Source organism: Stylophora pistillata, chromosome 5 (genome assembly GCF_964205215.1).
Source record: "Stylophora pistillata chromosome 5, jaStyPist1.2, whole genome shotgun sequence".
Classification (NCBI taxonomy): Eukaryota; Metazoa; Cnidaria; class Anthozoa; order Scleractinia; family Pocilloporidae; genus Stylophora; species Stylophora pistillata.
This window is the reverse complement of record NC_142523.1, coordinates 30,658,101-30,683,492: the sequence shown is the minus strand read 5'-3', so window position 1 is coordinate 30,683,492 and position 25,392 is coordinate 30,658,101. Positions and strand designations below refer to the sequence as shown.

Here is a 25,392-nt window from a genome sequence, read left to right as displayed (position 1 = left end):
TATTTGATGCAAAAACATGTCCGTGTATTTGAAAAAAACATCATCTCTTACGATCTCACATTTGACCGCAAACAAATATATAAACTTATGTAAGCTCTCACAAAAGGCTAATGTATATATAGTCCGTCATTATTCTAAAGATCGGTGAACTGAGATGCACTGAGTCGAAATCAACCATTACTAGACCTAATCATCCCGATTAAACGAAGCTTCTCGTACACTCTGTAGTTAACGCGCGACATTCATCTAAGAATGTATGAGAAAATAATAGATAAAGCGTTTATGTCTCCACTTCAACGAAATTTCAAATTCTAAGGTAATATCACAAAGAGTCTCTTAATCTATTACAATACTTTGAAACTTCTCAGACTAAGATCTACAGTGCTATTAAGTCCTGAGCTATTCATTTGGAAACCTTGTCAATTATACTCCTTCTTACAGGAGGAGCCTGTTTTTAGTTTAAGTTCCATCAAATATAAAACATAACGAAACCACCAGGCTATCTTTTACTTTATAAATTTACGTTGCTGATAAGAAGAGAGTGATATGTACACAAGCCAATCAATCAAAAGTCATAATTCAGAAGAAGCAGCACTATATGGCGATTCATAAACGATTTTGTCCTGAACGTGGGACTTCAAGCAAGGAAACGTCTTTAACCTGTCTCCGATCACAGAGTTTGCAGATCAGGATACAAGAAGCTCAAATGATATCAAATATAACGAAAATATCAAAACGGTCTAGATTCTGGCGAAACTTCTCCAGCAAAGGGACAGCAACGTCTAAAAAAAATTAAAGGCCTTCGCCGTTTTTAAATTAGCCCAGTTTCTAGACTATCTACAAGTCCATCTTTTCTTCTTTTCAAAGCAGCTTAAACCTTAATTCACGACGCACCTCCTTTTCTGTTGTAGCCGAGAGAAGTTCCTCCTCACCTCTCGTAACCTAACATGATCTTGACGGTATCTCAAATAAAAAATTACCAGTGCACGATCAAAACAATGCTTGGCCTCTTGGAGTTCCCTCAGGTCACTGTGCAAATTACCCAGATTGTTGTAATAGGCTGCAACATCAACACGATCGGGTCAAAGCTTCTTCAGACGAATCTCCAGTGATTGATTATAGTAGTCTTTTGCTTGATCTGTTTCGCCCAGCGCTTTGTGTAAAATACCCAGATTGTTGTAACAGGTTGCAACATCAACATGATCAGGTCCTAGCTTATTCAAAAGAATCTCCAGTGCACGCTTATAGTAGTCTTTTGCTTGATCTGTTTCGCCCAGGTCACTGTGTAAACTACCCAGATTGTTGTAAGAGGCTGCAACTTTAACATGATCAGGTGCAAGCTTCTTCAGACGAATCTCCAGTGCACGCTTATAGTAGTCTTTTGCTTGATCTGTTTCGCCCAGGTCACTGTGTAAACTACCCAGATTGTTGTAAGAGGCTGCAACTTCAACACGATCAGGTCCAAGCTTCTTCAGACGATTCTCCAGTGATTGATTATAGTAGTCTTTTGCTTGATCTGTTTCGCCCAGCGCTTTGTGTAAAATACCCAGATTGTAGTAAGAGGTTGCAACAACAACATGATCAGGTCCTAGCTTCTTCAGAAGAATCTCCAGTGCACGGTTATAGTAGTCTTTTGCTTGATCTGTCTCGCCCAGGTCACTGTGTAAACTACCAAGATTGTTGTAAGAGGCTGCAACATCAACATGATCAGGTCCAAGCTTCTTCAGACGAGTCTCCAGTGATTAATTATAGTAGTCTTTTGCTTGATCTGTTTCGACCAGCACTTTGTGTAAAATACCCAGATTGTTGTAAGAGGTTGCAACATCAACATGATCAGGTCCAAGCTTCTTCAGACGAGTCTCCAGTGACTGATTATAGTAGTCTTTTGCTTGATCTGTTTCGCCCAGCGCTTTGTGTAAAATACCCAGATTGTTGTAAGAGGTTGCAACATCAACATGATCAGGTCCTAGCTTCTTTAGAAGAATCTCCAGTGCACGCTTATAGTAGTCTTTTCCTTGATCTGTTTCGCCCAGGTCACTGTGTAAACTACCCAGATTGTTGTAACAGGCTGCAACATCAACATGATCAGGTCCTAGCTTCTTCAGACGAATCTCCAGTGCACGCTTATAGTAGTCTTTTGCTTGATCTGTTTCGCCCAGGTCACTGTGTAAACTACCCAGATTGTTGTAAGAGGCTGCAACATCAACATGATCAGGTCCAAGCTTCTTCAGACGAATCTCCAGTGATTGATTATAGTAGTCTTTTGCTTGATCAGTTTCGCCCAGCGCTTTGTGTAAAGTACCCAGATTGTTGTAAGAGGTTGCAACATCAACATGATCAGGTCCTTGCTTCTTTAGAAGAATCTCCAGTGCACGCTTATAGTAGTCTTTTGCTTGATCTGTTTCGCCCAGGTCACTGTGTAAATTACCCAGATTGTTGTAAGAGGCTGCAACTTTAACATGATCAGGTCCAAGCTTCTTCAGACGAATCTCCAGTGCACGCTTATAGTAGTCTTTTGCTTGATCTGTTTCGCCCAGGTCACTGTGTAAACTACCCAGATTGTTGTAAGAGGCTGCAACATCAACATGATCAGGTCCAAGCTTCTTCAGACGAATCTCCAGTGATTGATTATAGTAGTCTTTTGCTTGATCTGTTTCGCCCAGCGCTTTGTGTAAAATACCCAGATTGTTGTAAGAGGTTGCAACATCAACATGACCAGGTCCTAGCCTCTTCAGAAGAATCTCCAGTGCACGCTTATAGTGGTCTTTTGCTTGATGTGTTTCGCCCAGGTCACTGTGTAAACTACCCAGATTGTTGTAAGAGGCTGCAACATCAACATGATCAGGTCCAAGCTTCTTCAGACGAATCTCCAGTGATTGATTATAGTAGTCCTTTGCTTGATCTGTTCCGCCCAGCGCTTTGTGTAAAATACCCAGATTGTTGTAAGAGGTTGCAACATCAACATGATCAGGTCCTAGCTTCTTTAGAAGAATCTCCAGTGCACGCCTCTAGTAGTCTTTTGCTTGATCTGTTTCGCCCAGGTCACTGTGTAAACTACCCAGATTGTTGTAAGAGGCTGCAACTTTAACATGATCAGGTCCAAGCTTCTTCAGACGAGTCTCCAGTGCACGCTTATAGTAGTTTTTTGCTTGATCAGGTTCGCCCAGGTCACTGTGTAAACTACCCAGATTGTTTTAAGAGGTTGTAACATCTACATGATGAGGTCCTAACTTCTTCAGAAGAATCTCCAGTGCACGGTTATAGTAGTCTTTTGCTTGATCTGTTTCGCCGAGGTCACTGTGTAAACTACCCAGATTGTTGTAAGAGGCTGCAACATCAACATGATCAGGTCCAAGCTTCTTCAGATGAATCTTAAGTGATTGATTATAGTAGTCTTTTGCTTGATCTGTTTCGCCCAGCGCTTTGTGTAAAGTACCCAGATTGTTGTAAGAGGTTGCAACATCAACATGATCAGGTCCTAGCTTCTTTAGAAGAATCTCCAGTGCACGCTTATAGTAGTCTTTTCCTTGATCTGTTTCGCCCAGGTCACTGTGTAAACTACCCAGATTGTTGTAACAGGCTGCAACTTTAACAAGATAAGGTCCAAGCTTCTTCAGAAGAATCTCCAGTGCACGCTTATAGTAGTCTTTTGCTTGATCTGTTTCGCCCAGGTCACTGTGTAAACTACCCAGATTGTTGTAAGAGGCGGAAACTTTAACATGATCAGGTCCAAGCTTCTTCAGACGAATTTCCAGTGCACGCTTATAGTAGTCTTTTGCTTGATCTGTTTCGCCCAGGTCACTGTGTAAAATACCCAGATTGTTGTAAGAGGCTGCAACATCAACATGATCAGGTCCAAGCTTCTTCAGACGAATCTCCAGTGCACGCTTATAGTAGTCTTTCGCTTGATCTGTTTCGCCTAGCGCTTTGTGTAAAATACCCAGATTGTTGTAAGACGTTGCAACATCAACATGATTAGGTCCTAGCTTCTTCAGACGAATCTCCAGTGCACGCTTATAGTAGTCTTTTGCTTGATCTGTTTCGCCCAGGTCACTGTGTAAACTACCCAGATTGTTGTAAGAGGCTGCAACATCAACATGATCAGGTCCAAGCGTCTTCAGACGAATCTCCAGTGATTGATTATAGTAGTCTTTTGCTTGATCTGTTTCGCCCAGCGCTTTGTGTAAAATACCCAGATTGTTGTAAGAGGCTGCAACATCAACATGATCAGGTCCTAGCTTCTTCAGACGAATCTCCAGTGCACGCTTATAGTAGTCTTTTGCTTGATCTGTTTCGCCCAGGTCACTGTGTAAACTACCCAGATTGTTGTAAGAGGCTGCAACATCAACATGATCAGGTCCAAGCTTCTTCAGACGAATCTCCAGTGATTGATTATAGTAGTCTTTTGCTTGATCAGTTTCGCCCAGCGCTTTGTGTAAAGTACCCAGATTGTTGTAAGAGGTTGCAACATCAACATGATCAGGTCCTTGCTTCTTTAGAAGAATCTCCAGTGCACGCTTATAGTAGTCTTTTGCTTGATCTGTTTCGCCCAGGTCACTGTGTAAATTACCCAGATTGTTGTAAGAGGCTGCAACTTTAACATGATCAGGTCCAAGCTTCTTCAGACGAATCTCCAGTGCACGCTTATAGTAGTCTTTTGCTTGATCTGTTTCGCCCAGGTCACTGTGTAAACTACCCAGATTGTTGTAAGAGTCTGCAACTTTAACATGATCAGGTCCAAGCTTCTTCAGACGAGTCTCCAGTGCACGCTTATAGTAGTCTTTTGCTTGATCTGTTTCGCCCAGGTCACTGTGTAGACTACCCAGATTGTTGTAAGAGGCTGCAACATCAACATGATCAGGTCCAAGCCTCTTCAGACGAATCTCCAGTGATTGATTATAGTAGTCTTTTGCTTGATCTGTTTCGCCCAGCGCTTTGTGTAAAGTACCCAGATTGTTGTAAGAGGTTGCAACATTAACATGATCAGGTCCAAGCTTCTTCAGACGAATCTCCAGTGCACGCTTATAGTAGTCTTTTGCTTGATCTGTTTCGCCCAGGTCACTGTGTAAACTACCCAGATTGTTGTAAGAGGCGGAAACTTTAACATGATCAGGTCCAAGCTTCTTCAGACGAATTTCCAGTGCACGCTTATAGTAGTCTTTTGCTTGATCTGTTTCGCCCAGGTCACTGTGTAAAATACCCAGATTGTTGTAAGAGGCTGCAACATCAACATGATCAGGTCCAAGCTTCTTCAGACGAATCTCCAGTGCACGCTTATAGTAGTCTTTCGCTTGATCTGTTTCGCCTAGCGCTTTGTGTAAAATACCCAGATTGTTGTAAGACGTTGCAACATCAACATGATTAGGTCCTAGCTTCTTCAGAAGAATCACCAGTGCACGCTTATAGTAGTCTTTTGCTTGATCTGTTTCGCCCAGCGCTTTGTGTAAAATACCCAGATTGTTGTAAGAGGCTGCAACATCAACATGATCAGGTCCAAGCTTCTTCAGACGAATCTCCAGTGCACGCTTATAGTAGTCTTTTGCTTGATCTGTTTCGCCCAGGTCACTGTGTAAACTACCCAGATTGTTGTAAGAGGCGGAAACTTTAACATGATCAGGTCCAAGCTTCTTCAGACGAATCTCCAGTGCACGCTTATAGTAGTCTTTTGCTTGATCTGTTTCGCCCAGGTCACTGTGTAAAATACCCAGATTGTTGTAAGAGGCTGCAACATCAACATGATCAGGTCCTAGCTTCTTCAGACGAATCTCCAGTGCACGCTTATAGTAGTCTTTTGCTTGATCTGTTTCGCCCAGGTCACTGTGTAAAATACCCAGATTGTTGTAAGAGGCTGCAACATCAACATGATCAGGTCCAAGCTTCTTCAGACGAATCTCCAGTGCACGCTTATAGTAGTCTTTCGCTTGATCTGTTTCGCCTAGCGCTTTGTGTAAAATACCCAGATTGTTGTAAGACGTTGCAACATCAACATGATTAGGTCCTAGCTTCTTCAGAAGAATCACCAGTGCACGCTTATAGTAGTCTTTTGCTTGATCTGTTTCGCCCAGCGCTTTGTGTAAAATACCCAGATTGTTGTAAGAGGCTGCAACATCAACATGATCAGGTCCTAGCTTCTTCAGACGAATCTCCAGTGCACGCTTATAGTAGGCTTTTGCTTGATCTGTTTCGCCCAGGTCACTGTGTAAACTACCCAGATTGTTGTAAGAGGCGGAAACTTTAACATGATCAGGTCCAAGCTTCTTCAGACGAATTTCCAGTGCACGCTTATAGTAGTCTTTTGCTTGATCTGTTTCGCCCAGGTCACTGTGTAAAATACCCAGATTGTTGTAAGAGGCTGCAACATCAACATGATCAGGTCCAAGCTTCTTCAGACGAATCTCCAGTGCACGCTTATAGTAGTCTTTCGCTTGATCTGTTTCGCCTAGCGCTTTGTGTAAAATACCCAGATTGTTGTAAGACGTTGCAACATCAACATGATTAGGTCCTAGCTTCTTCAGACGAATCTCCAGTGCACGCTTATAGTAGTCTTTTGCTTGATCTGTTTCGCCCAGGTCACTGTGTAAACTACCCAGATTGTTGTAAGAGGCTGCAACATCAACATGATCAGGTCCAAGCGTCTTCAGACGAATCTCCAGTGATTGATTATAGTAGTCTTTTGCTTGATCTGTTTCGCCCAGCGCTTTGTGTAAAATACCCAGATTGTTGTAAGAGGCTGCAACATCAACATGATCAGGTCCTAGCTTCTTCAGACGAATCTCCAGTGCACGCTTATAGTAGTCTTTTGCTTGATCTGTTTCGCCCAGGTCACTGTGTAAACTACCCAGATTGTTGTAAGAGGCTGCAACATCAACATGATCAGGTCCAAGCTTCTTCAGACGAATCTCCAGTGATTGATTATAGTAGTCTTTTGCTTGATCAGTTTCGCCCAGCGCTTTGTGTAAAGTACCCAGATTGTTGTAAGAGGTTGCAACATCAACATGATCAGGTCCTTGCTTCTTTAGAAAAATCTCCAGTGCACGCTTATAGTAGTCTTTTGCTTGATCTGTTTCGCCCAGGTCACTGTGTAAATTACCCAGATTGTTGTAAGAGGCTGCAACTTTATACATGATCAGGTCCAAGCTTCTTCAGACGAATCTCCAGTGCACGCTTATAGTAGTCTTTTGCTTGATCTGTTTCGCCCAGGTCACTGTGTAAACTACCCAGATTGTTGTAAGAGTCTGCAACTTCAACATGATCAGGTCCAAGCTTCTTCAGACGAATCTCCAGTGATTGATTATAGTAGTCTTTTGCTTGATCTGTTTCGCCCAGCGCTTTGTGTAAAATACCCAGATTGTTGTAAGAGGTTGCAACATCAACATGATCAGGTCCTAGCCTCTTCAGAAGAATCTCCAGTGCACGGTTATAGTAGTCTTTTGCTTGATCTGTTTGGCCCAGGTCACTGTGTAAACTACCCAGATTGTTGTAAGAGGCGGCAACTTTAACATGATCAGGTCCAAGCTTCTTCAGACGAATCTGCAGTGCACGCTTATAGTAGTCTTTTGCTTGATCTGTTTCGCCCAGGTCACAGTGTAAACTACCCAGATTGTTGTAAGAGTCTGCAACATCAACATGATCAGGTCCCAGTTTCTTCAGCTCAATCTCCAGTGCATGATTATAGTAGTCTTCTGCTTGGTGTGTTTTGCCCAGCTCGTTGTGTACAATACCCAAGTTGCTGTAACATGCTGCTTTTTTCAGGTCCTCTCCTTCGTGACTTGTTTCAATCATTTTTAACTGCAATTTATAAAAGACTAACGCTGCTCCAAACTCACTCTGATCATGGCACATATGACCGAGGGTGCAAAGGCCACCAGCGTAAGAACTCAAAGACTTAAGTGCTCTTTCGTAGAACTCTGGCTTTTCTCTTCTAATTACCACTTGTTCAAGTTTTAAGCTTAACATCTTTAAATGGGGAGCTAATTTTGTTCCCACATCAATGGAAGCTAATTTTTCGAATTTTGAGAATGACATTACAGCCCCATATACCACTTCGTAAACTTCATCCTTTGTCCAATCTTTCGTCGCAGATTTAATAACATCGTGAACAATACCATGAGCTCGAATATAGACACCACTCACTTTTTCTTCTTCTTCCTCTTCTTCTTCCTCTTCTTCTTTTTCTTCAATCAGCAATAATGAACATTGATTCATTCTCATTCTCATCATATCTTCATCTTCAAAATCTTCATCTACTGCTCTGACGTACTCGATAACAGCTTCTTGAAGGATCGGCTGTAATGCACACACAGAGAGAAAATTGAAGATGTGATGGAAAATTATATCGTCCGCCATCGCCTTTTCGACAGCGAGTGTTATTACTTTGGTCATGGAGTTTGGATAGCTTGGATTGCTCTCAGCAAGTCTGATTTCAGTAGTACTTCGTTTCCCCTCTTCCAATTTCTTCAGGTAGTCGCTCCAGCCAAATTTCGAGGATACCTTACTCTGACGAACTTGTCGCACATACGTGGCTGCAGCCGCTAGGGCAAGTGGCTGGTAGTCTAATACCTTAGCAACTTCTTTCTCTATGTCATTAATTGGGATATCAGAAAGAATGCTCAGCAAAGAGCATGCGTCGTTAGGTTGCATTCCTGCGCTGACGGAAAGGTTTTGGACGGAAGAGCTTGTTAACGGCATAGACGCAGTGCCCTGCGTTGTTATTAGCATCTGGCCCCTTGCCCACACCTCGTTTCCTGCATTAGGCAAAAGACCGCTTGAAAGAGAGTTCCCATTATCAACTACCACCAGCCATGAAGTGTAATGCTTAATTTTTGCACTTATTAGGGTCTTGAGATATGAAATCTTGTCGTCTGTGTTCAAATCCTTCGAGCCGTAAGTGTTTGTTATTTCATATCCGGGACATTTGCAATGTTGAGCAAAATCGACATACGAGTTCAAAATTGTTTCTGGGCTTTCAGCATTCAGTGTCATGACAAATGAAGCTGCGGAAGGTGTTTCTTTCACTTCGTCGTAGAATCGCTTGGCTGCTAAACGGGCCAGCTGAGATTTGCCACTTCCTGGATTTCCTGACAAATACAGTATACTCATCCCATCATCGGTGCGTTTTAATGTTTGCAGGTTTCGCATAATTTCATCAACTTCAGATTCTCGAGCAGCGATGAGGTGTGTTGGTTTAGGAGGGAGAATGCAAAATGGAGAGACATCTGCGTGTAACTGTTCTTGCAAGGCAAGCCTCTGTTCTTCTTTTACTTGAAGTACCTTTTCTTTCTCTTGAAGCTCTTTTTCTTTTCCTTTAAGTTCCTTTTCCTTCTCTTTAAGTTTTTGTCTCAGGTCGTTAACCTCCCTTAAAACTTTACTTAACTCCTCTGTGGGGAAGGCTGTTTGATTTTGGACTTCATTTATTTTTAATGTGGGAAGACCGAGGGCGACGAATGCAGTTTTCACCCGCGATATAACAATATTGAAATCTCCGTCAGAGAGTTGGCCTGCTTCGTCATGTGCGATTTCATTCCGAATATTTCTTATATCATCTATGTTTGATCGAACCACTGAATTGAGACCGTGGATACAATCTGAAAAAAGAATAGCGTAAAAGAGCATGGTACAATCCCATTCAGCTCTATCGCCATTTTTCATGGTTGATAACAGCCGTGCGTTTTTCCTTCTGTTCTTTAGGGACTCCCCATTCCAAAAGTCCTGTCCATTTTTAGGTTGATCTTTCCATTCTCCTAGTCTTGTCTTGTGGCGACTGTCCCATTCTTGTTTAAAGATTGTTCGCAGACCCTCTGTTATAATATCAGTGACAACGTAACAAATCCTGAAGTAATTTAGCTGCTCTTCCGTGTATTCAAATGCAGCGGCCATTTCTTGTTTGAACCTGCGCAAAACCAAAGTTTTGTTAATGGGCATCAGGGTTGTCTTTGCAAATAGTATATGTGTCAAGATCTAGCGATACGCGCTTAGACATGTTTTTTTTTAGGAAAGGGGTGGGTCAGAAACAAGGAAGTCTATTTCCTTTATTCACAGGGTGGAGCTAAATTGACGCCGGGACTAGGGATATGAAGGAAAATTGAGCAGCAAAGAATCAAGGCTACTTTTTAACAACTTCACACCATTTTTTTTTCTCAATTTAATTTGAATGTATCAACAAAGTTGAAATGGTAAATTGGCCACCGTTACGATTTTAAAAGCTGACGTTTCGAGCGTTAGCTCTTCGTCGGAGCGAAGGGCTAACGCTCGAAACGTCAGCTTTTATAATCGTAACAGTGGCCAATTTACCATTTCAACTTTGTTGATATATTCAAATTATTTCGTTACCCCCACCGACGCAGCCCCAAACAGTTTCTTTAGAAACTATCAGCCTTTATTTTTTTGGCTCATCCGAAGAAGCAAACGAAGTTAACTCTGATTTTACTAATTTTTGTTCAAATATGCGACTTAAGGAAAATCGATCACCTACCTCGTCAATTCCGCGTTAACTTTCCTGCAAAAACTGATACCGCACGAGTCCCTCGTCAGGTAATGAATTTTCCTATAATAAAGAAAATGTTTAAAGCATCAGGAATACTGTCTAAGTCTGAGAACTGATGGTCAAAGTCAATAATTTCTAAGCTATACGAATTTTTTTCCGTCTTCTCAGTTTATCTTTTTTGCGTTCGAGGTAATTAGTTATGATAATCTTACTTAATAAGGTCTCTTAACATTGAATTCCATTCTCTCAGCTCACTTTCTAGTGATCAAAAAAGGATCGCTTCTCACTTCATTCAAGTATGATAGCGTTAGGTAAAAACCAGGCATCACTCTTAGATAAATACTAGAGAACTTTGCCAACCTGAGCCGAAATAAATTCCCAGCGTACTGTATAAAATGATACACACCACACGTGACGGTTAACTTTAATTTACGTCAACTCGTGAACTGAGGTCTCTTCACGAATGGAAATTATCACTCTGATTCTATAGATCGATAACAAAACCAAATTCAGAGAAAAAAGTTATCTGGAACTCACTTGAATCAGTAACTTAGATAATACATACCGTTCTGGAAGTTTGGGAAACCTTTGGAATACTTAAACTGTCTGCGTTCAAAGGTTGAATAGTTAAGAATCACATGCATTTAAAGCTGCACACAGCAGCATATCCGGTGTTTTATGTATCATAAGCTAAATAATGCTGGCATTGTGATTGGTTCTTACCAATGATCGACTGGAGGACAGACGCATTTATCATATAAAACAATCAGAATTCTAGCGCATTAGATCATATCCACATGTATTTTGCGCTATATAAGTAATAATAAATTGAATAATAGATCATCCATGATGCCGTGGGTCTGTTTAGTAATAGATCACAGAAGACGTCAAAATAGTAAGAACATCAGTGACACACTCTGCTGTGCCTCACGTGACACTTTTGTCATCTATTATTGAACAGATACATGGCAACATGTCATCTATTTTTCTTTTGTTTGAGAAGTATTAAAAATAGTTTGTTTTGATTTCTGATCCATCACCTCTTACCGCAAAGTAACACGGAGATTTGAACGACTTTGATCTGATTAGTAAATGAATATTACAAATTCTCATGCTGTTCGACAATCTAGACGGCTCCTAACAGCGGAAGGAAGCCTTCTGCATTTAGTGCTGCCACAGATCTGCTCTGGGTTTCTGTTGCTTGAGGTCTCTTTCGCAAGAATTTTCAAATCTATTTACTTTTTGTTCACGGCTTATGTAACTGTTATCAGTCAAGGCTTACTTTCACGGCAAGTGATCTGTAATGAAAGATAAGTGAAAATGACAAAACGGGGTCTGTGTTAAAAGTTGGTAGAGAGACAGAATTCTTTCCAGCCTGAGCCAAGAGATATATTTGACATAATAAGCGTTCTTTTATGCAATATTGACGTTTGGAACAAGTTTAAGAAGACATTTCACGAAAAGCACTTTTGTTGAGGGGTTTTACCACTCGCTTGGCAAATTAACAAGAGGTACTGAGACTCTGTAATTTTCTTCTTTATTCTCTCTCTTGTTCCACTGCTTATTTCTACTACTTTCAGCAAGGAGTGCTCCAGTATTAAATACAAAAATCACAGACATGTTTGGGCTAGCTAACCGTGGGAACTTCCAAAACAGGATGTTCAGTGTGGGTAAAACTCAAGGTCAGTTTTACCAACTCAAACATGACCACCTAGCAAACTAGTTATCTTCAACCATAACAAAGGATTAAAATGTCTAGCACGGTAAGTGCTGAGCCAAGTTCAAAATAGCACGTAGGGGCGAAAAGGCGAGACTTAATAAAACAAAAGGTACACCTGAAAATGCTTGAAATAACGAGCCTTGAAAACGCTCTACAACACTTGTTTTTTTCGCTATTTATTTCGTTTCTTCTTCATCTCACGGACATTAGATCTCAAAGCTTCAAAGGCTTTGGCAGTTTGTTCGCAGCTGGATTATCTCACTGAGTTCTGGAACTATCACTACAGTGCTGGTATACTGTGGCAATGCAGTGCTGGTATACTGCGGCACTGCAGTGCTGGTATACTGTGGCACTTCAGTGCTGGTATACTATGACACTACAGTGCTGGTATACTGTAGCACTAAACAGAGTTTTATCTCTTGAGGTCCTCTTATCTCTTCCACCTCTAGTCCTTAAAATGGATGATTCTCCCAGCAAAATTTCTGGAGTTTTAATGAAGTTGTGGCAGCCGTAATCCGCTGCTTTTTGCCCCTTGCGTTTTTCATAATTACTGTCAACTTTGCTAAACAGTTCCGTCTTTTGTTCATTTGATACGGTCAGCATATTAGACAATGGATCGTATCAGTTAGAGTATCAAAAGAACGTAAGGTCACAAACATCTCTTTTCTAACCTAAAGCGACGATAGCAGAAGTCGCAGTGCAATTTTATCTTTTTGCTAAAATAGTTTTCTGTATTACGCTCCTTCTCCTGCGGCGTGTTTCGTATCAAGATAAGTATTCTACAATGTTCGCTTGCTTCTTTTTCGTTTGAAACGAGTTGTATCTGCTACGCATAACTTTCAGGTAAGTGAATTAAAGTTTGCTTCACGTTGTCAAAGTTCTAGAAACTTTTCGTGGGGTAATAATACTTTATCAGCAATAAAGAATATATGCTGCTTTCTGTAGTCAACAAAACACTTGAGGAACTCGCATGCGAAAGCTAATCTGGCTTCGTCGCAATGCACATAAATCACGTCTCTAGGCAAGACAGCACAAGAGACTTCGAGAGATTTCATTGGAAGGCCGCACAATACTTATAAAGCGATGATCGAATAATTTTGACGCCATATCAATGGGCCATTTGAACTGCTTTTGTTTTGCTGAAGTAAGAAAGACAGGTTTTTGGGTTACGTCAGTTAAGAGAAAATAGTTTGTATTTTCCTGGTTACTTTTCTTTACACTCACTCAAACAAACTTTGATCGTTGAAAAATGATCAACTTGAATGAAAGGATGACTTAAACTGAAAATAGAGCTGGTAAAGACCTTCTTCAGCTTGAGCTAAGAAATCCATTTGAAATAAGAAGCAACCTGCTTTGGAGTATTGAAGATATTCGGTGCCCGACCAAACATAGAAGTTCTTTTGTTGAGTTGATAAACTCACAATATTAGATTAAAGAAATTACAAAGCATAACAAAATAACATCAATAACATTTTCACTGATGTAGGGGAATTTGCGTTAAAGAAGATGGGAGAAATCACGGTTAAATTTCATCTTGTTACGGTCTCATGAAGCTCCTTCTCTTCCAATATAGCAATTCTAGGAAGTAGTTTTCGTTTGAAAAGAGTTATATCTGCTACTCATAAATTTCATGCAAATCAAACTAAGGTACTTGCTCCTGTCAAGTTTTGGAAACTTTTTGGTGGTGATTGATCATCTGCGATAAAGAATATAGGCTGCTTTCTGTAGTCAACAAAACACTCGACGAACGCGAAAGCGAAAACTTCTTTGGCCTTCAGGCAGAACACCTTATCTACCTCCCTAAATAGCTGCACTCTGCAAGTTTAACATCAATTGTTTTACTGATAACTATTGAATTTGCTTTGGTTTGATTCTTTGTCCATCATCTCTCCGCAGCAAACAACACTAGGATGTGCCTCGACACGTTAACCTTTATTATTTTTCGAAGTTCTTTCGCTCTACAAAAGTCTGGAAAATTCGTCATTAAGTTGGGTACGGTAACCTTACTTAGCGTGGAAGAAGTGAGACGGGGGGGTAAGATTGAGCTTACCCCATCCCCACTCCCTCCCTGTTCACATTTAAATACAATTCCATATGTATTGTTTGCTTCTATACCATTCCGAAAGAATATTGTACACCGCACCGCAATGCGCTATATAAGTAAAATAATAAAGTTGTTACAATCATTATCATTAAGTGATAGTTACCTCCAAATGTGATTCACATGAAATCGATGCCAGTGATTTGTCCAACATACACAAATAGAAACACTGAAACAAAAAATGCGTGCGTAAGACTACGCAATCGGAAAGAGAATAAGTAAGAAAGAAAACGGACGCAAGGACAATATGAGCTATTTAGAAGCTAATAACCAAGAACATGAAAGTGAAACTGATTAGTTACATACTGTGACCTTCAGAAATAATCTCTAGACATTGCATCATTTTTTATGGCACCTTTAAAGCCACAAACGTCAGACTTGCGATTTCTGCGCTGATCCGTTGAGTTTATGAGCAGAGCTACTTAATGGGGGTTGAGTCAAATTATAGAGCAAATCTAAATTCTGTTCGAGAATGTGTTGATCAAAGTCCTTTTCAGAGCAGCAACAAGGATAAGACTCCACAGTTAAGCCTCTGTAGAGAATGTAAATATCTCTTGTCTGAAACAACTACTAAAATCGGTTCTGAATTTCGTTTAGGCGTCAAAATTCCAACCACACAAGACAAGAAACTTAAAATTGCTCATCCGCAACCAGCCTTCAACTTGTAAACAGGAACACGAAAGTGAAACCAGTGTGTTACCTATTGTGACCTTAGCCTTGAAATAATAATCCCATGACACGCGTCTTTTAACAGCAAATGCGCTGATCCGTTACGTGTAAATAGAACTATTTCATCGGAATGGGGGACGTTGGAGGAGGTAAGTCAAAAAATGAAAAAGTGGTAGAGCAAAGCACATCAGTTCTTCCCCGGTCCCTTAGGCAATATTTCAAGAAATTCTCGAAGCGGTTGTATTAATACAAAGCAGATAAAGGGCAACATTAGGGGAATACTAAACGTTGAATGATTTACCGCCTGCTCTCGTGTTTGGTGTGATATTTCAAGTAATAGGAGTCAGTAAGTAATCTTGAACAGAGGTCAACCATATTCGAATGTCCTCTTCTAGAACATTCTGATTAAAGTCCCTTTACCGAACGGCATTGTAACAATTTATGAAGTAAAAAATGATAAAAGCACTAAACTAAGCCTTTCACCGAAAGGAACATTTTTAAACGAACAGTTTAGTATTCAGTTCACCGGTTATCTTCAGCGAAAACATTCAGCATTTTCTTTATAGTAAAAGTTCACACATATGTTTCATATGTTTGTTGTTGTTTGATTTATCATCTACGGGTTTATGTCGAATTAATTTGATGGCCTGCTCCCTGTTGGCTTGTTAGCTCAATTGGTAGAGCGCTGCACTAGTATCGCAGAGGTCAGTGGTTCGAATCCCGTACAGGCCTGAAATTTTTTTCAGGTCTGATTTTCACTATTGCTCAAATAGTGCTTTACTGCGAAGGAAAATAGAAACAGCAGCACAACAACGCGCCAATTCCGTTCCGCTTCGCATACTTCTGTCACGCACTCCTCGCAAATAAAATCCGCGAAATTCGCCCGCACTGAAATAACAGTTTGGCGTGTTGGATAATAAATAACTCATTAGACATTTGGTTGCGTAGTATCGCTGAGTATTTTTACGAGTTGTGCCGCATTTTGACGAGCCCGTAGGGCGAGTCAAAATACAAATAACGAGTAAAAATACTTAGCGATACTTCACAACAAAACGTCTAAAAAGATATATATACTTCGCGAAATGAATGAAGGACAAATTCCCAAATTGTTTTCTACAAAATGAAATCGACTTAGCTGTTGGTAAATGTTTAAAATGGAGCAGGCCTAAATTCGTTCATAGAGCCGTTAAGTATAACACTTCGCGCACACGAGCATGGATTTGTGACAAAACTCTTAATGGTTCGTACACTGAGTTATAGTCTTGTTGTATACAGACACTTAGTTGCTTCTCAATCTAGATTACAAATGATCTAGTCTTACCTCTTTGAGGATTTCAGGGGCTATTGAAGCTTTGCATCGATGTATTTCTCCAGAAAAAAAAGCAAGACTCCTTTCGAAGGTGAACAGGGCACCAAACCGAAAGCCACTAAAGATTATTGCGAAACATACCTGATGACACAGTGTCTATTTTTACACCTGATCTGCGCGTGATCTCATCAGAAATAAAACAGCAGAACATTGACTTGTTGGGTAAGGTTATAGGGTTAGGAGTGGGATGGTCATTTAGGAAGCTTCATTGTTTTGGGCTTCAAAGACAAGCCAACCTATTACAGCAGTGTTTTACATGTTTGACAAGTTCTTTTTTTTCGAAGGAGCGCTTTGCTCGTTGGCGAAAGTTAGAAGGTCCATCGACTTCACACTGCCTTTAAGTCATCCCTACATTCAGGGGTGGTGACTTTCGTTGAGTCGGAGGGGATAAAACACTGTGCCCGTGATAGAGCTACAAGAAAAGTATTATTATAAGTGGCCCATTATACGTTAAAACAAATATTTATAAACGGAAAACGCAGTTTTTCACCGGAATTAAAGGTCACGTTAACCGGTATCTTCGCAGAGGAAGTCAGCAAAAGACCTTTTATCCCACTCCTTACGGGTAATTAAAAAGTTATTTAGACAGAAACTTTCCACCGCTATAACCAATAACTTTTATTAGGCTTTCTAACACAAAAGAAATCAATTTTTGGTTGGCACTTTTTAAAAGATTGAAAATAGAACTATTTTTCTCTTTTTTTAATGGGGTCAGTTAGTCCGAGAGTACCTAGAAAACATTGCACATCTGAAAATCATTCATTTAGAATCAATAAAAATATCCTTTTACAAGAGGAGGTAGAGAAATAAATTTACTTTCCAGTTTTAATGTGATCTGCATGAAAGAACATAAAGGTGAAAAATTCACCGTGAAAAGTATTTAATAAATCTTCTGGAGCCTTGATTCAAGGCTGGTATTCTTAACAAAGTTTTCCCACATCTAGTCCTTAAAACAATGGATGATTCTCGCAGTAAAATTCAAGTCACAAACATCAAGTCACAAACATCTCTTCTCTAACTTAAAGCGACGATAGCAGAAGTCGCAGTGCAATTCTATCTTTTTGCTAAACTAGTTTTTTGTATTACGCTCCCTCTCCTGCAGCGTGTTTCGTATCAAGATAAGTATTCTACAATGTTCGCTTCTTTCTTTTTCGTTTGAAACGAGTTCTATCTGCTACGCATAACTTTCAGGTAAGTGAATTAAAGTTTGCTTCACGTTGTCAAAGTTCTAGAAACTTTTCGGGAGGTAATAATACTTTATCAGCGATAAAGAATATAGGTTGCTTTCTGTAGTCAACAAAACACTTGAAGAACTCGCATGCGAAAGCTAATCTGGCTTCGTCGCAATGCACATTAATCACGTCTCTAAGCAAGACAGGATAAGAGACTTCGAGAGATTTTATTGGAAGGCCGCACAATACTTATAAAGCGATGATCGAATAATTATGACGCCATATCAATGGGCCATTTGAACTGCTTTTGTTTTGCTGAGGTAAGAAAGACAGGTTTTTGGGTTACGTCGATCAGTTAATAGAAAATAGTTTGTATTTTCCTGGTTACGTTTCTTTGCAATCACCCAAACAAACTTTGATCGTTGAGAAATAGTCAATTTGAATGAAAGGATGACTTAAACTGAAAATAGAGCTAGTAAAGACCTTCTCCAGCTTGATCTAAGAAATCCATTTGAAACAAGAAGCAACCTGCTTTGAAGTAACGAAGATATTCGGTGCCCAACCAAACATGGGAGTTCTTTTGTTGAGTATACATTTTCATTGATTTAGGGGAATTTGTGTTAAGGAAGATGGAAGAAATCACAGTTAAATTTCATCTTGTTACGGTCTCATGAAGCTCCTTCTCTTCCAATATAGCAGTTCTAGGAAGTATTTTTCGTTTGAATAGAGTTGTATCTGCTACTCATAACTTTCATGCAAATGAAATTATGATACTTGCTGCTGCCAAGTTTTGGAAACCTTTCGTGAGGTGGTGATTTATCATTTGCTATAAAAAATATAGACTGCTTTCTGTATTCAACAGAACACTGATATTACTGCACCCTGCAGGTTTAATATGAATTGTTTTACCGACAACTATTGAATTCACTTTAGTTTGATCCGTGTTCCATTATCTGTCCGCAGCAAAATAACACTTTGATTCGCTCTACAAAAGTCTGAAAAATTATTCGCTGATGTGAGTGAAATTACCCGTACTTAGCTTAAAAAGTGAAAGGGAGAAAAGATGGAGCCTATCCACCCCCTCCCCCCCCCCCCCCCATCTCTCTCGGTCCTCCCTGTTTCACTATTTAATTACAATTCCTTAAGTAACATTTTCTTCTATGCCAGCTCGAAAGAGTATTGGTATAAATTAGACGCGCCTAACGCGCTATATAAGTAAAATAATAAAGTTATTATTATCATTGTTACAAAGCGATAGTTAGTTCCAAATGCGACTTACATGAAATCTTTGCCAGTGGTTTATCAAATGTACACAGGTAGAAACACTGAGACAAACAGAATGCGTGCCAAAAGCAATCGAAAAGAGAGGCTGGAAATAAAAAGCACAAAAGAAAACCGACCCGAGGACAATATGAACGTTCTTCTCGTAGTCTGGATACATGGATAATAACAACGTGCAAAACTGACACGATTAGCTTGATATCGGCGCGGATGAAATGCGAGGGGACCCGCACTGAGAGCCTAAGCGATTCAGTTGACGTTGAAATATTTTTTGCTGCAGTTCTCTTCGTAAACTTCAGGATCAAGAATTACAATTGAGGCGATCGAGTCATAAGTATCTACGGGGATAGGACTTTAACGATTACAGGCAAAGAAATATAGTTTTTCCAGTCTATTTATCTTACATCATCTTCAAAACATACCCAATATAATGAATGGTAAGGAGGTACGTGATCCTCTATCCCGAGCGAAGACTGGTATCTCTTAATGTTTTCTAAAAGGGAATGGTAGATAATTCGTTTCAGTTTCATAATAAGCAATCCTGGTCCGCAACAACTAAATTACACAATGACACAATGTACTTACCAGCGAGGCTTGTCCTAGTGCCTTGAGGAAAAAAATAATGCTGATTGATGCTATTATTTGTCTTAGGATCTTTTCACTGCTGTTGTGGAACGTGATCGGCTCGCCCGAAGAAGACTCCAAGCCGTTTGCTTGGAATCGGAACGTACTTATCTACATCGGAGGTGAAAACAAAGTGAATTAAGCGACAAAACTTCAATATAAATATATTTAACGGCAATGAAGAGAAAGATACCTTCTATACTTCTATACTTCTATTTATGGGATTGAAAAAGAACTCAAATATTACCCTATATATCCTGTTTCAAATTAAAGGTTAAAAATAAGTTTGAAATTGAAAACTATGTGTGTATGAAGAATAATACTTTAGATAAATTTCATAAAAAGTGGCTAATAAATAAGTGACTGGTTAAGCTAATTGCAATACTAGAAGTAGTAATATCTGTGTTAGTATGTTATAGTATAGTGCATTATAATACTGTAAAACTAGTAACAGTGGTACTTAGTAGTAATACTAGTTTAATAATTTAGTAATAACAGTGCGTAGTGTACCAATTTAGATGTAACCTGTGTGATACAGGGAGCTATGTTGGTTACACACGCGGGCATTTATATGCCCGCGTGGATAGCCATAAGAGCACGTCATCTTCAGTACGCAAGCACGACGACATCGACCAGGTAGGTGCTGTCCCTGAGGACCTTCTTAGCTGTTTCAAAGTTCTCAAGAAGTGCATGAACAAATTCGATTGTCTTGTCAACGAGATGCTTTACATCAAACAATTAACACCGAGTTGGAACGTGCAAACGGATTCTATCCGTGCTAAAGTATTTGTGTAGCTACCACCCCTATGTAAATTAGTTGTAACTCTTGAGCTCGCATTTGTTAATTTGATTTTCATTTGTACCCTTAATAATGGCGTCATGAAGTCGCCGAAACGTCGGGATAATATATCGCTCGTTTTTACCTGTCTATGTGCATAGTTTGTTATGATTTTCGGTCCATCACTCCCTACCGCAAAATAACACAAAGATTTGAGGCGCTTTGAACCGTTTGTTTAATGAATTTTAAAAATCATTACTCTTTTCGACAACGGAGGCAGCTATCTAGACTACGAGAGGTCCCCCCTTTTCGGCCGCGTGGTAGGCCCCCGTGAAGGCGGCGTGGCCGAGTGGTTAGCGTGCTGGACTTGTAATCCGGTGTCCCGGGTTCAAGTCCTCCATCCTACCACTCACTGGATTTGTTCTCGGTTGCCCCTGGTTCAACTCCTCGGCTGCACTCTTTAAATAGCCCACTAGTCTGCCTCATGACGGTGGGGATTTTTAAGCACTTATTTAGTTTGTGCGGCATATTAGCATGTATTGCTAATATGCCTAATCAGCCTCAACAATCCTAGTTAAAATAAAGTTCCTTCTTTCCTTTTCCTCCACAAAGTCCGTCGTGCGAGTCAAAAAAGAAAAAATTCAGTCAAAAATTTGCCGTTAGTGCGCTGCGAGAACTCTTGAAGTGACGCTAATGCGCTCAAGGAGGTCCATAACTATGGAATAGAGCTGTATCTTCCGCCATAAATTCTTCAGCTTTGATAAGTTTGTAGCAGTTTTCTTTCGTGTGCTCATTCGTTGAGTTGATACACTCAGAATATCAGATAAGGAAATTGCAAAGCGTATCAAGTAACATAGATACCATTTTCATTTATCTATGGGAATTTGTGCCAGGGAAGATGGATGAAATCACTAACAAATTTTGTCTTCTTAGGGTCTCATGAAGCTCCTTCACTCCAAATAATCATCCCATCTTTTCATAGCAAATGCACTCTACAGCATCAAAATAACACTAGGATGTACCGTGATCCGTTAATCTTAATAATTTTTCAAACTTTTTTCGCTCTACAAAAGTCTGAAAGATTCTTCGCTAACGTGAGTGCGATAACCTTACTTAGAGTAAAGAACTAAGATAGGAGGAAAAGATGCAGCTTATTCATAATGATATAATAACTTAATAACTTCTAGAGCGCTATTTTCATTCAATGATCAACAGCGCTTAACAACTTGGAATACTACAGTAAATTTAAATTTATAAAACTAATTACATCTACATTAATATTAACAATGTATGTTAAAAATAAGAATGATATGGAATATCTATAATAAGGATCTTAATTAGGAATAAGGATCTTAATAAGAAACTTAATTAGTAGTGCTAATAAAAATAATTCTCAGACAGGGTACTTTGAGAAAGCTGCAAGAAATAAATAAGTTTTCAGCTTACATTTAAAAATGGAAAATGATTTAATATCACGTAATTCAGCTGGCAGAGCATTCCAAAAGTACGGGGCAGCAGCAGAGAATGATCTGTCCCCCAGCGTGGCAAGCATGATTCCCTTACGAAGGTCAAGTAATAAACTTTGATTTGATCTAAGATTATATACAGACCTAGGCTTGATGTTAATTAGTTCAATGATATACCTAGGCGCCCATCCATGAATAGCTTTAAATGTTAAATTTATGATCTTAAAATGAACACGATGTTGTACTGGTAACCAGTGCAGTTGACAAAGCGCAGGAGAAATATGCAAATACTTACTTAAACTCAGTACAAGTCTAGCCGCAGCATTCTGCACACGTTGAATTTGGTTATTTGCGACTTAGGAAGGCCATACAAAAGTCCATTACAATAGTCTAAACGACTACTGATAGTGATTCAACCCCATTCCTCTCCCTTCCTTCCCTGTTTCACCTTTAATTACAATTCTTCAAGTAATATTTTCTTCTATGCCATGGCCAGTCCGAAAGAGTATCGGTATTCATTAGACGCACCGTAATGCGCTATATAAGTAAAATGATAAAGTTATTGTCGTCATTATTATTAAGTGATAGTTACCTCCAAATGCGATTTACAGTGGTTTGTCAAAAGTACGCAGATAGAAACACTGAAAAAAACAGAATGCGTGCCAAAGGCAATTGAAAAGAGAGACTGGAAAGAGAAAGCAGAAAAGACAACGGACGCAAAGAAATCATGAAAGTTTTCTCCGTAGTCTGGATACATGGATAATAACAACACGCAAAACTGACAAGAGTAGCTTGATATCGGCGTGGATGAAATTCGAGGGGACCCGCACCGAGAGCCCGAACGATTCACTTATCGTTGTAATGATTTTTGCTATTTTTTTCTTTTTTTTTTTAACTTAAGGTTTGTGTATATTTTGTTATGATTTTCGGTCCCTCGGGCCCTACCGCAAAGTAATAGACTTGAAGTGCTTTGACCCGTTTATGTAACGAACATTAGAAAATTCTTACGCCGTTTGACACTCTGGATTCCTACTAGCGAAAGCAGTTGTTGTACGCCTTTTGCATCTAGTGCTACCACGACTATATTCTTGCAGTTTTCTGTTCCTTGAGCTTTCTTTTGCGAGAATTCGCAAATCTATTTACTTTCTTTTCTCGGCTTGGGTAACCCGTGATGATTCAAGAATTAAGTTTTCTGCCTTGTTCGTTTGAAACAAGTTGTATCTGCTGCACTTAACGTTTAGGTAAGTGAATCAAAGTTTACTTAACGTTGTCAAAGTTTAAGAAACATTTTAGTGAGGTTGTAATACTTCATCTGCCATAGATAATATAGGCTGCTTTCTGAGGTCAAAAAAAACACTTCAGGAACTCACAAGCGAAAGCTAATCTAGATTCGTCGCAATCTACATTAATTACGTCTCTAAATAGCAGTCGGCACCCTGCAGGTACTATGCAAATTTTTGGACAGAAAACCGCTTTGTTGCGGTTTTTCGTCCATAATCTGGCGCTGCAAAATGACACTTTTTTGATGTGCTTTGTCCCATTAATCAAAAAAATAAGTTTAAAAGACACTTCGAGAGATTTTATATGGAAGGCCGCACAATACTTGTAAAGCGTTGATCAAATGATTATGACGTCATATCAACGGGCCATTTGAACTGCCTTTGTTTTGCTGAAGTAATGAAGCAGGCTTTTGTGGTTACATCAATTAAGAGAAAATAGTTTACTTTTTCTGGTTACGTTTCGTTGCACTCGCCCAAACAAAATTTGATCGTCGAAGAAAATTAAACTTGAATTAAAGGAAGACTTAAACTGAAAATAAAGCTGGTAAAGACTTCCTCTAACTTGAGCTAAGAAATCCATTTGAAGTAACAAGCAACCTGCTTTGAAACATTAATATTTGGTGTCCAACCAAACATAGGAGTTCTTTTGTTGAGTTGATAAACTCAGAATATTAGATTACGAAATTACAAAGCATATCAAAATAACATCAACAACATCTTTACTGATTTAGGGGAATTTGTGCTAAGGAAGATGGAAGAGATCACGGTCAAAATTCATCTTGTTACGGTCTCATGAAGCTCCTTCTCCTCCAATATACGAACTCTAGGAAGTATTTTTCGTTTGAAATGAGTTTTATCTGCTTCTCATAACTTTAATAAAAGTGAAATGAAGGTACTTATTGCTGTCAAGTTTTGGAAACTTCTCGTGAGGTGCATGGTGATTTATCAAAGGCGATAAAGAATATAGGCTCCTTTCAGTCACCAAAAACTAGTCAACAAAACACTCGATGAACTCGAAAGCGAAAACTTCTTTGGCCTTGAGGCAAAACAAATTATCTACCTCCCTAACTAGCTGAACCCTGCAGGTTTAATGTCAACTGTTTTAGTGACAACTATTGAATTTGCTTTGGTTTGATTCTTTGTCCATCATCTGTCCGCAGCAAAACAACACTAGGATGTGCCTTGAAACGTTAATCTTAATTATTTTTCAAAGTTCTCTCGTCTGGAAGATTCTTCGTTAATTTGAGTGCGATAACCTTGCTTAGCGTAAAAAGTGAGAAAGAAGGTACGATGGAGCTTACCCAACTTACCCAGCTTACACAAGGGTAAGAGGGAGCTTACTCCCTCCCTTTTTCACATTATTTTAAAATTCCTTATGCATTATTTGCTATTATAACATCCCGAAAGAGTATTGTACACTGCACCGTAATGCGCTATATGAGTAAAATAAAAAAGTTATTATTTTCATTATCATTAAGTGATAGCTACCTCCAAAGGTGATTCACATGAAATCGATGCCAGTGGTTTGTCAAACATACACAAATAGAAACACTGAAACAAAAAAAATGCGTGCGTAAGGCCATCGGAAGAGAATAAGTAAGAAAAAAAACCGACGCAAGGAGAATATGGACGTTCTTCTCGTAGTCTGCAGACATGAATAATAAAAAAGCGCAAAATTGACACGATAACCGCAGATTAGATTAGCTTGATGTAAGCGCGAGGGAAAAATCTGAAGAGTGATGCGAGGGAACCGGCACTAAGATCCCGAGCAAGTCACGTATCGTTGAGATATTTTTTGCTGCAGTTTCCTTCGTTATCTTGATGAGACTTGAAACAAACTCGCTTGTGATCACTCAAGGATTACAGTTGAGGTGGATCATAATAGTTGCAGAATTTGAAAGCGGAACGGGGACAGGACTTTGATTATTATCGGCAAAGAAAATACACTTTTCGCAGTCTATTTAAGCCTTTATCAGAATTATTTTCCATAGTCATTCGAGTTCAGCCGATAAGTTGATACACTCAGTAAATCTTGTCATAAAATCGTGAAGTGTATCAAAATAGAATCACATTTTCAAAAAACGATATTTCAAGAATGAGACAAGAAAGCGAGGTGAAACTTCACGTTGTTGCTGAGCTGGCTAATCTTTCTGTTCCAAACAGTCCTCAAATCTTTTAAAGCGAATGTCGCATCCATCGTAGGACGGAAAGTTTTTTGGTTTAATTTAAACTAATTTAACCTCGCTTGAAAGCAGTTGTAGTTTTGGTTATCCTTAGGTGTAACTGAAATAAAGTCATCTTACCGTTGTCAAACTTTCAGACACCTCATAGCAAGATAGTAGTACTCCTTTTGCGATAAAGAATAGAGGCTACTCTCCGTGATCAAAAAAGCACCCGGTGAACACGAAAGCGAAAGCTAATCTGGCTTCGACACCAAACACATTAATGA

The 25,392-nt window shown here is 39.5% G+C and overlaps 1 protein-coding gene across 1 annotated transcript; it reads right to left on the bottom strand.

The window, feature by feature from the left end:
• On the bottom strand, positions 1-25,392 carry LOC148731408 (uncharacterized). Its single transcript, XM_088761912.1, has 10 exons — positions 25,247-25,392; positions 24,432-24,494; positions 19,381-19,530; positions 19,218-19,288; positions 14,411-14,473; positions 10,472-10,543; positions 7,785-9,889; positions 3,637-6,649; positions 1,746-3,006; positions 1-1,082 (listed from the first exon to the last, which is right to left on the bottom strand). Exons 7-10 carry the CDS (start codon positions 9,874-9,876, stop codon positions 879-881), a joined length of 6,570 nt encoding a protein of 2,189 aa, XP_088618038.1. The 5' UTR covers positions 9,877-9,889; positions 10,472-10,543; positions 14,411-14,473; positions 19,218-19,288; positions 19,381-19,530; positions 24,432-24,494; positions 25,247-25,392; the 3' UTR covers positions 1-878.